We start from the raw sequence: 12,366 nt of genomic DNA, 5'->3' as shown, positions 1-12,366 counted from the left end.
GTCTGTAGTTTATAGAATAAAACAACAATGTTCATTTTACTCAAACATAAACCTATAAATAGCAAAATCAGAGAAACTGATTCAGAAACTGAAGTGATCTCTTCATGTTTTTTACAGAGCTGTATGTGTTTATTGTTGTAATTCTGTTCAGTAATTATTTGTTTCCATCTTGATCAGGTTGTATCAAAGTACTTAGGTAAGATACTGACCTCCATAAATGTCCTGAATATCACTGCTGACCCGAAAGTGCTGGTGACCTACGGGAACACCGTCCTTGGAGCCACTGATACACTGCTGTCTGTGATGGTTATAAACATGCGATTAGATTACGTCTTAAACTTCACTCACCAGGAAATAGGTAAAAAAAGAAGGAAGAGAATTGGTAAACTGTGCACCGATATATGAATTTTCATTATTGAAACAATCTCCTATTTTTTATATATATATATATATATATATATATATATATATATATATATATATATATATATATATATATATATATATATATATATATACAGGGTTTGGAGAATGAAACTGAAGCACCTGGTTTTAGAGCACAGTAATTGATTGTGGTGACGGACAGTTCTGGTGGAAACAGGAGAGTTGAGTTGCACATTGAATTCTGCGTGATTTGATCAGTCGTGGTTTTATGTTTTTTGGATACAATCCGGGTTAGCACCCGAACATCCCTTTCAGACAGCTTCCTCTTACAGCGTCCACAGTTAATCCTGTTGGATGTGGTTGGTGCTTCTTGGTGGTATGCTGACATTACCCTGGATACCGTGGCTCTTGATGCATCACAAAGACTTGCTGTCTTGGTCACAGATGCTCCAGCAAGACGTGCACCAACAATTTGTCCTCTTTTGAACTCTAGTATGTCTCCCATAATGTTGTGTGCATTGCAATATTTAGAGCAGAACTGTGCTCTTACCCTGCTAATTGAACCTTCACACTCTGCTCTTACTGGTGCAATGTGCAATTAATGAAGATTGGCCACCAGGCTGCTCCAATTTAGCCATGAAACCTAAAATCCCACAATAAAATGATGACAGGTGTTTCAGTTTCATTGTCCAACACCTGTATATATATGTATTATTGAATACTACAAAAACGGAAGTTAAAATATTGGTTATCTAATGTGTGTTTCTTTTCATCAGAGGTTCAGATAAAAATAAAGTTATCTAAAGTCAGCACAATTCATCTCAGCACAAGCAATGCTTCCTTGGATATTTCTTGGATTACAATGCAGAAATACGGTACTGAGATGGTCTATCGCATATAATCTTTTTATATCTAGTTGTTTTTTTATTTGATCTCATGTTGAAAATGTTGTGTACTTGCTGTATTTCTCAATCAGCTCTTGCGATCTTCACGAGCTACAGTACATTGTTTAGCTTGCTGAGCCCCAACCTCTTCATCACCACTAACAACACAACAAAAACCATGATGTCCTCTGTGGTGTCGGCTAAACTGATACTAGACAAAATACTGTTCAGCAAATCAGCCAATTTTACTCTGAAACATATTCAGGTGAGTCAGATTCTAATTTGCTAAGTTGTTGCTATGGTAGCTGCAAGGTAGGTGGCTGCACGGTGGTTCCTATGGCATTGCTAGGTGGTTGCAAAGTCAAGGCATCACTGAAGCGAGGCTATGGGATCGCTAGACAGTTGCTATGGTATCCTGAGTGATTTCTATTAACAACTTGATTCAACAACTTTTGATTCTATAGTTATTTTTTTTAGGCAGGTAGTTGTTATAGTACTAGTTGCTGGGATGTTATCTCTGGTAGTTGATATGCGTTTGGCAGGTAATATATTTATTTCTACTACGATTTGCTAGGCATTCGCTAAGTGGTTGCTATGGTGTTTCTATGCAGTTTCTATACCAAGCATTTGCTATGATGTTGTCACGTGGTAGCTGCAATGTAGGGGGCTGCACGGTGGTTCCCATGGCATTGATAGGTGGTTGAAAGGTCATTGCTTTAGTTTTTTTAGGCAGGCAGTTGTTAATAGTTTGGGATTGCTAGGTATTTGCTTAGGGGTTGCTATGGTGTGTCTAAGCAGTTGATAAATAGTTGAGTAGCTATCCCAGGCTTTTTCTATGGTGTTGCCAAGTGGTTCTTAGGTGGTCACTATGATGGTGCCAAACTGTTGCTAAATAGATGAATTGATGAGCTATACCAGGTGGTTGCTATGGGGTTATTGGATAGGGGATATGGGGGTGCTTAGTTGTTGTTATGGTAGCTGCACAGTAGGTGGCTGCATAGTGGTTTCTATGGCATTGCTAGGTGTTCACAAGATGATTGCTATAGTTTTTGTTAAGGCAGGTATTTGTTAACTAGGTGCTACGTTATCTGTGGTAGTTGCTATGGGGTTGGTAGGTAATATATTGTTTGTTACTATGGAGTTGCTAGGTATTTGCTAGGTGGTCGCAATGGTGTTTCTAGGCAGCTTATAAATAGTTACTTAGTTAACAAATGTTTTATAGGTGGTGCCAAACTGTTGCTAAATAGTTGCATTGATGAGCTATACCAAGTGGTTGCTATGGGGTTATTGGATGGGATTTATAGTGGTGCTAAGTTGTTGCTGTGGTAGCTTCAAGGTGGTTCCTATGGCATTGCTAGGTGTTTGCAAGATTATTTCTTTAGTCTTTTTTTAAAGGCAAGAATTTGTTAAATAGGTGCTATTTTATCTTGGGTAGTTGCTATGGGGTTGGTAGGTAATATCATTGTTTGTTACCATGGAGTTGCTAGGTATTTGCTAGGTGGTTGCTAAGGTGTTTTTAGGCAGTTGATAAATAGTTACTTAGTTACCAAGTGTTTCCAGGGTAGTCACTATGATTGTACCAAACTGTTTCTAAATAGTTGCATTGATATGCTATACCAGGTGGTTGATATGGGGTTATTGGGTGGGTGATGTAGTGGTGCTAAGTGGTTCCTATGGTGTTGCTGGGTGTGTGCTGTAGTGTTTGCTACTGTATATTGTCACATAGTGGTTGCTAGGATGTAGCTACCCAGATGATTTCCCAGATGGTTTCTCAGCTGTTGCCATGTGGTATCTATGGTATCATGTGGTACATGTTGTTGGTTGGGTGTTAATAGTTTATTTGGTGCATCAATACATGAAAAGTGTGTGCAAACTCATTTGCAACCCATTGCATTCATTATATTCATTCAGAATGTTACTTAGAGTCAAGTTGTTCATATAAACCACTTGGGACACCATAGCAACTGTCTAGCGATCCCATAGCCACACAACCAAATGCGTGAATTAACATGGATAAGTAATCAACTTGCCGTACTGTAGCGCCCATCTTTGCCCACTTTGCAACACAGCAACCTTCTTGGGTACCATATAATCTATCTGGCAAACCATAGTGACCACCTAACAACACCAGTGCAGCCACAAAAATAGAACATCATGGCAACCACCTGCTGCTATGGTATAGTTACTTACTAATCCCAGGCATTTGCGGTGGTGCTGCCACATGGTTCCTAGTCGGACAATATGGTGGTGCCAAACTGTTGCTAAATAGTTGCATTGATATGCTATACCAGGTGGTTGCTATGGGATTGCTGAATGGAAGCTTTAAAGGTGCTAAGTTGTTGCTATGGTAGCTGCAGGGTAGGTACCGGCACAGTGGTTGCCTGGTCATTGCTATAGTTTTTGGGCGGGCAGTTGTTATGTTAATAGTTGCTATGTTATCTCAGCAACTTTTGCAACCTTCTTGGGCATCATATAAACCACCTGGCAACACAAATGCAGCCACGAAAAAACACCAAATCATTTTGCAAAATGCTCTTTTTTTAAGTTTTAATTCGATTTTTATTGAACTTTATGTTTTTATCTCTTTAACCAGGATCGTAATCCTGACTCTAATCTCACCTGCGTATCCTGGACTAATACCACATGGACCACTCAGGACTGTTATCTTCTCCAGACCAACAGCAGCCACTCTGTTTGTTCCTGTTCTAAAATGTCTGTCGTCGCTCTCATCATGGAGACCGGACCACCCAAGGTAAGAAACCAGGGGTTGGATTTACAAAAAGTTTCCTTAAAAAAACAATTCAGATTTTTTCATGGCTGTGTGAAAGTGCCAAATCTGATTGTTTCAAATCAAGATTTGAGTCACTTTCATATGTGGTCCTAAATCGGAAATGTATCTGATCCGCAGACATGAATTCATGCTCTATATTTTTGCTTTTACGCATTAGCATTAGCATTAGTGCTACGTGCTTCTCTCTCGTACCCACACCGTATCTCTTGGTGCAGCTGTGCAGCTATAGCTGCAAAAAAAACAGCAAAAGCAAACCGCCTGTCCTTTTTTCACCTCCTGGACCTGAGCATGAACTTCAGAGCAGCTGTTTCCTGTTTCTCCACTCCAGCAAAAGATGCTCCACATATGAGCTGCTAACTCATCCATTTCCCTTTATAAAGCTACGAGTCTCTCCTCTCTCTAATATGAGGGTTTTTGTTGTTGGTGAAGAAGGAGACGTTTATACAGGTATCAATGTGCAGCATGTGAGACAATTCAGGGACAGATTCTGTGTTCACATTACACACAGATACAGATCACTTACATTTACAGTGAATGTTAACAGTCAGTATAGACAATTCAGATCTGAGAAAAAAGTCTGATTTGAGCAACGTAGCTTATTATGTGAACGTAACCTAAGAAGTTAATAAAATGTTCTTAAACATAATTTTTATATCAACACTTTTAAAATGTTTATTTTCCATAATGGCATTAAAGAAACACTTTAAAAACAGAGAGGTCCAGTGGTGTAAGGCCGATTCGAATCCCAGGTCATGCTGCTTCACCATCAGCAGCCGAAGTCCGAGCGAGCACAATTGGTCATGCTCTCTCTGAGTATTAAAACCAATGAAAACCGTTGAATTAAAGCTAAAGAAGCCCATTTCTCTCAAAGCACTGGCTTTCCAGCAATTGAAAAAGAGGCGGAGTCTGGCTTTGTATGTATCAGAGGAGGCATGCTCTAGCCTTCAACCTCCTAGGGCTCTATTTTAGCGATCTATAGGCAAGTCATCAACTATGCACCATGCAGCTTAATTTAGGGCCTGTCTCTTTGCTATCGTAACGACAGGAGAAGTACAACTTGCACGGCTAGGAACGCACAAGAGGCATGTACTAATTCTCTTAATTTAACAAGTTATTTATTTATGCATGCATCAAAACAACAACTTATCTGTAAGCATTGATTGATCGATCCATCCATCCATCCATCCATCCATCCATCCAGCCATCCATCCACCTACATAGGCATCCGTCCTGTTGTCATCAACTATGAACCATGCAGCTTGATTTAAGGCATGTCAGTGTCTCTTTGTTATCGTAATGATGGGAAAAGTACACCTTGCACAGCTCAAAATGCGCAAAAGGCATGTACTAATTCTCTTTACTCAACAATTCATCTATGCATGCATGCATTAAAACAACAACTTATCTGTATGCATTGATTGATTGATTGATTGATTGATCCATCCATCCATCCACCTACTTGCTCTTCATTCCCTTTAAGAGCCAGGTGGGCTCTGACTTTGTGCTCTGGCGGATTGCTATTTAAAGGGTGCAGTGTCCATGTGTGTGTAACAATGGACAAAGGCTCGTTATTGGCTCGAGAAATGTACCAGTTTTTATTACATAATGTATAGTATTTTATTGTGTTTTTCCGTAGCCTATTTTCCCAGAGACTGAAGGAAATCAGCTCCTGGATTCGATTCTGAATAAAACATTAACAGTACTGCCAGAAAAGGTGAGAAAACTTCTGTTCACTGATTTTCTAAAAAACGTGTCGTCATTTGATAAACTCTTCATTGCATTTGCATATCTAATCATGTGATCATGTCTCTGGGGATGGACCAGGTTGTGGTTGACACTCTGACGAAAGTGATGAATAACACCATGGTAACTATGGCAACTAATGACGACAAAGTCAACAAAGTGGAGTACGCTAATACTGTTATAATGGCCACTGAGAAACTGGTGTCTGCCCTGGTGACCAAAGTAGAAAACTACAGCTACACACCAATAAAACTCCCAAATTTAGGTAAATATCTGTCTATCTATCTATCTATCTATCTATCTATCTATCTATCTATCTATCTATCTATCTATCTATCTATCTATCTATCTATCTATTCATGCATCGAAACAACAGCGTATCTGTTCATCTCTTCATGCATTGATTTATCAATTGATCATTCCATCCATCTATCCATGCATTCATTTATATATCCATCCATCCATCCATCTACATATGCATCCTTCCAGTTGTCCATCTATCTATCCTCCCACCTACCCAACAATTCATCTATTCATTCATGCATGCATTAAAACAACAACTTATATGTATGCATTGATTGATTCATCCATCCATCCATCCATCCATCGGCCATTCATCCATCCATTCCATCTATCTATTCCTTTCTCCCACCCACCCAGCAATTCATCTATTCATGCATGCATCAAAACAACAGCTTATCTATTGATCTATTTATGCATTGATTGATTGATCCATCTATTCTTTCATCGACCATTCATCCATCTATTCATCCATCCATTGACCATTCATCCATCTATTCATCCATCCATTGACCATTCATCCATCTATCCATCCATCCATTGGCCATTCATCCATCCATTGACCATTCATCCATCTATCCATCCATCCATCCCATTCAAAAACAGATGCCCACGTGCAGTTTGTCGAATCCCTGTAGACCAGTATAGCCAATAGAATAGAACAGGACCTATTGGCACCATGTGTAATGCTGGGTATAGCAGATGTCCCAGTGCATTGGTCCATATAGAGTATTTTCCCACATACAGTAGCTATTTATCTACATCCTCTTGTCTGATTGATCTGTTTTTTTTCTTTTCTCGCCTTCAGAAATCCAGGTTCTTGCGATCGGACCGAACGTCTCTTACATCCCTCCTCTCAGAACCAGTACAGCTGATCTGGATATTGATCTGATCCAGATGGCAAAGAAAAACAATGGTATGATTGGATCCTGTTCATATGTGACGTGATACAGTATCTTACTCACTTATACACTGCACTTTATTGGCTGAATAAAGTACTAGAAAAAGTATTAGTATTCTTTAATAGACAGAAAAAAAAATATTTATTTATTTATTTATTTATTTCATGTATCAGGATCAGCTGCGGTGGCGTTCTTGAGCTATACCAACGTTACCAACATGATGGATCCGGATCTCTTCACCACAGACGAGAACACCACAAAAACCATGATGTCCACTGTGGTCTCGGCCACCCTGATCAAAATTACCGACACAAAGCTCACCAAACCCGTCAACTTCACCTTCAAACACACTGCAGTGAGTTTATTTGCACTTATAATGACCTCTTTCTGCATTTCCATTTACCTTTCAAGAAATATAGTCTCACTATCTATCTATTATCTGTACATCTGTATGTCTGTCCACTAATATACTATAAAAGTAAGTTAATCAGATTATGAAGGAACACATAAGGAATCATGTAGTAACTTAAAAACAGTGTTAAACAAACCAAAACACTGTGAAGAAGCTTTTAGATGCTCTTATCTATGGAGCTGTTAACTTGTGGTTTTTGAGGCTGGTAACTCCGATGAACTTATCCTGTAATCACTCTTCTATCTATATCTTTCCTGGGATGGTCCTGATGAGTGCCAGTTCCATCATTATAACGTTTTTGATGGTCTTTTTTGGGGTTACTGCACTTGAGGATACTTTCGAAAACTCTTGAAATTCTTCTTCTTTTCAGATCGACTGACCTTCATTTTTTCTTTACTAAGTTGAGTAGTTGTTGCTTCTCATAATCTGGATTCGAACATTACTCAAATATTCACTATTATTCACTGTATACCTGTAACTCTACCTCTTCACTACTTTACCTTAACTGATGCTCTCAAACACTTTATTAAGAGACCATAACTTCATCTCATTAATATGATTAGCTAGCTTTTTAGTGTTACTGTAGACTTAAATAGTTTTGTTAGGGCATTTACAATAATTTTAAAATAATGTAAAACACTGAGTACTGTAATTTTTTTGTATTTTATCTCCTTTCACAGGATCTTATACCTGACTCTAATCTCACCTGTGTGTACTGGAATAAAACAGTGTGGGTAGTAGATGGTTGTAATCTTCTCCAGACCAGCAGAAGCCACACAGTGTGTTCCTGTGATCATCTCTCTACCTTCGCTCTCATCATGCAGACCAAACCTCCCAAGGTAAGAGATAATATATATATATATATACAGGGTTTGGAGAATGAAACTGAAACACCTGGTTTTAGAGCACAATAATTTATTGTGGGAGTCGGACAGTTCTGGTGGAAACAGGAGAGTTGAGGTGCACATTTCAGACAGCTTCTTCTTACAGCGTCCACAGTTAATCCTGTTGGATGTGGTTGGTCCTTCTTGGTGGTATGCTGACATTACCCTGGATACTGTGGCTCTTGATGCATCACAACTAATTGCTAATTTCTTGTTCACACCTTTGTTGATGTGTAGGATGATGTTAATCTGGATCTGCTCAACACTGTACTGGTATCAGTGGGGCTGGTGTTCCTCAGCTTGGATCTTCTGACCTTCGCTGTTTGTCGTCGACACCTGAGGATGAACAACACTCCCAGAATAAACCTGTGTATCAGTCTTCTGCTGGCTCACCTGACCTTACTCCTCACTCAGAAATTCATACACTACATCCAGCCTCTACAGGTTTGAATAAGTGTATATATTTTTAGGTATATGTTTAAGTAAAATAAATGATCTGTAAGACCTCAAATAATGCAAAAAAACAAGTTCATATTCATAAAGTTTTAAGAGTTCAGAAATAATCAATATTTAGTGGAATTACCCTGGTGGTTTTTAATCGCAGTTTTTTTTTTCATGCATCTTGGCATCATGTTCTCCTCCTCCAGTCTTACACACTGCTTTTGGATAACTTTATGCTGCTTTACTCCTGGTGCAAAAATTCAAGTAGTTCAGTTTGGTGGTTTGATGGTTTGTGATCATCCATCTTCCTCTTGATTATATTCCAGAGATTTTTAATTTGGTAAAATCAAAGAAACTCATCATTTTATTGCGTATTAATTTTATTTAATTCTTTATCTCTTTTTTTCTCATTAGTTGCTCTGTGCAGTGTTAGCAGGAGTTCTGCACTTCCTCTTCCTCTCTGCTTTTGTGTGGATGTTGATTGAAGCCGTGCTGCTCTTCATCTCAGTGAAGAACCTCAGAAAGATCAGATCCAAGCAGAAGGAGGTGCTCGGCTGGAAATGGCTGATTATAATTGGATACCTTATCCCGCTGGTTGTGGTGGGCGTGTCTGTCGGGCTGTTTTCTGATGGATACGGCAGTGAAAAGTAAGTGTATTTAAATGCACTTTTTAATTCTATAATATATTCACCATATGATTGTTTAAATAAAACAATGGGATTTGAAGCTGCTCTGTAAGGAGATGGTCTACACCACCAGTAGACCCAGCTGGAACACATTGGACCTTCATCATTGAAATGTGAATGAAATAATGTCTGTTAAAAAAATGTATTAAGTGGATGTGCAAACGTTGAATCAAAGTTTAACGTTGAATCAACATAATGTTCTAAACCTTCTGCCTTTTTTAAATTAGCATTCATGAATTAGATATGCTATACATTCAAATATAGACATTTGTGAGATTCTAGTGGTGAGGATTTCCTCTTTTTTTCACTGATGCACCAACATACAATTAAGCATTCACTTGTACTTTTACACTTTTACTTAAAAAAGCTTGAGTTGATACTTCAACTTCTACAGAAGTATTTTAAACCCTAGTATCTAATAGTGCATCTCAAAAAAATTGAATATCATTAAAAATATACATTTTATTTCAGTAATTCAGTTCAAAATGGGAATATTTTGAATATATATATATATATATATATATATATATATATATATTAAACACAGAGGGATCTATTTTAGGCGTTTATTTATTTTATTGTTGATGATTATGTCTTACAGCCAATGAAAACACAAAAATCAATGTCTGAAAAATTTTAACCAAATTAGCACCAATTGGTACTTTTGGCAGTGTGGGCAGTGTGCCAAGTCCTGCTGGAATACGAAATCCGCAGCTATCAACGTACAACGTAGAAACAACTTGTCAAAATCAACACCAAATCAAAGTTTATTTTGACAAATCAAATCCAAACATGAACGTTGATTAACATTGATCTTAAAATGCCAGCTGTATTTTTTTGTTTCTGTATTCCTTTACTGTAATTTAATACATACTGAAAACGAAACAGAATTATTTCTAATCTGTCCTGTGATTTCCTCTGTATAGATGCTGGATTAAGATGGACAGAAGCCTTGTGTGGAGTTTTCTGGGTCCGGTGTGTTTTATTCTCACAGTAAGTCCTGATATATATCTATATATATATATGTATCTTTTATTTTTATTTTATAATCTAGATTTTAGCTTCTATAACCTGAAGCGGTTATTTAATTTAGCATTTCCTGATGATAAAGCTTCTGCCACCAGGAGTCATCCATCCTTTAGCCTTCAACAATTTCTATTTGTCCATTTAAAATGAAATTATGATACAGTGTAAAGAACAACTGCTAGATTTTTATGTTTGTTTTAAAAAGTAAAAAAACGGCAAAAACTGCTTTTTTTCTTGTTTTGTTTTCAATGATACTCTATTTGATTTCCACCAGAAATCCTCTTTATTACTTTTAAAACAATAATGTTATGTTGTGAACTGTGGTAAAATGTCATTTTATTTAAAAATCATTAAAATCATGTTGAGTAAAATAGTATAACTAGTTTAAAATTAATCCACAATTTTTTGTAGGTAAATTCAGCTCTCTTCATCATCATCATCGTCCTCCTCAGATCCGCCCTGGCAGGACTGAACAGTGACGTTTCCCAGTTTAAAGAAATCAAGTACGAAATCATTTTGTTTTTTTTATGACAATTAAATAAATAAAAGGACATAAAAATAAAACTAAGAGTTTTTTTCTGCTTTTATCTTTTTCTTTTTCTGTAGAATTCTTGTTTTTAAAACGCTGGTTCAGAGCGCCATCCTCGGCTGCCCCTGGATTCTGGGTTTCTTCACTGAGGGCAGTCAGGTGTTGGAGATGGTCTTCCTCTTCCTCAACTCCCAGCAGGGAACCTTCATCTTCCTGGTCTACTGTGTCCTCAACCAAGAGGTTTTTCTTAAAATTAATTTTAACACTAATTTTCTAAAGTTGATTTTACACTAGTGTTATTTTCCTGGACCCAGTGGCTCTTGCTTTGTGTGTTCGTTTCCAGTGGACTGAGGTTTGTTTCTAGTGAACCATAGAATTATAGAAGCTATCTGCTCCCAGTGCTGAGTGTGGGGTCATGTGATTGGTTCATCTTTTAATGTAATTTGCTTTAACTTAGAGCCTTACTTCCCTTTCTATTAGTATATCCTAATAAAGCCACACCCAGAGAGCACAAAGTCAAGCCTTTTTACCCTTGCTCTGGTTGCAGAGTATGATATAAGGATCAGCCCAAGCCATCTGTGCCATAACCCCGGTTGCCAAGTATAATATGGGAATTGGCCGATTGCTGAGTATAAAATAGAAATCCACCCGAGCCATTTGTGCCAATACCCCAGTTCCTGAGTATAATATGGCAGTTGGCTCACACCACTTGTGTCCACACCTGGTTGCCAAGTATAATATGAGAATGGGTCAAAGCTGCTTGTGCCACCACCCTGGTTGCCAAGTATAATATAAGAATTGAACTTAGAAGCTTGTGCTAACTCCCCGGTTGCCAAGTATAATAAAAGAATCGGACTTAGACGCTTGTGCCACCACCCCGGTTGCCAAGTATAATATAGCAATCCAACTTGGATGCTTGTTCTAACACCCTGGTTGCAGAGTATATTATGGGTATAGGCCCAAGCCACCTGTGCCAACATCTGGTTGCCAAATATAATATAGTAATCAACCTATTTCACTTGTGCCATAACTTCGGTTGCCAAGTATAGTATAGTACTCAGCCGAATCCACTTGTGCCGACTCCCCAATTACAGAGTATAATATATTAATAGGCCCAAGCCACTATTTCAGTAGATTTCAGTACAATATAGAAATCGACCTGAGCTGCTTGTGCTAACACCCTGGTTGCCAAGTATAATACAGCAATCCAACTTAGACGCTTGTTCTTACACCCTGGTTGCTGAGTATAATATAGGGATCAGCCCAAGCCACTTGTCCCAACATCTCGGTTGCCAAGTATAATAACGGAATCGAACCAAGCTACTAGTTCTAACTCCCCGGTTACCAGGTAAAATAAAGAAATCAGCCCAACCAGTTTGGAGAG

General features: G+C 38.1%; 1 protein-coding gene across 1 annotated transcript; it reads left to right on the top strand.

The window, feature by feature from the left end:
- Nucleotides 1–5,862: 5,862 nt before the first annotated feature.
- Nucleotides 5,863–11,346, top strand: LOC103041341 (adhesion G protein-coupled receptor E3-like). Its single transcript, XM_049469522.1, has 10 exons — nucleotides 5,863–6,067; nucleotides 6,911–7,018; nucleotides 7,178–7,359; nucleotides 8,097–8,255; nucleotides 8,538–8,744; nucleotides 9,156–9,388; nucleotides 10,354–10,420; nucleotides 10,865–10,956; nucleotides 11,060–11,222; nucleotides 11,326–11,346. Exons 1-10 carry the CDS (start codon nucleotides 5,863–5,865, stop codon nucleotides 11,344–11,346), a joined length of 1,437 nt encoding a protein of 478 aa, XP_049325479.1.
- Nucleotides 11,347–12,366: the final 1,020 nt, after the last annotated feature.

The sequence above is a fragment of the Astyanax mexicanus genome, chromosome 21, assembly GCF_023375975.1.
Source record: "Astyanax mexicanus isolate ESR-SI-001 chromosome 21, AstMex3_surface, whole genome shotgun sequence".
Taxonomy (NCBI): Eukaryota; Metazoa; Chordata; class Actinopteri; order Characiformes; family Acestrorhamphidae; genus Astyanax; species Astyanax mexicanus.
Note: the sequence above shows the minus strand (reverse complement) of the source record. Positions and strands in the feature narration are given on the sequence as shown.

Bases quoted from the DNA above. Each gene is read 5' to 3' on its own strand.
- LOC103041341 (XM_049469522.1), top strand. From the start codon at position 5,863: ATGTCTCTGGGGATGGACCAGGTTGTGGTTGACACTCTGACGAAAGTG. The intron at 7,360-8,096 runs GTGAGTTTATTT...CTCCTTTCACAG, and splicing joins TCACCTTCAAACACACTGCA to GATCTTATACCTGACTCTAA. The intron at 10,421-10,864 runs GTAAGTCCTGAT...AATTTTTTGTAG, and splicing joins CGGTGTGTTTTATTCTCACA to GTAAATTCAGCTCTCTTCAT.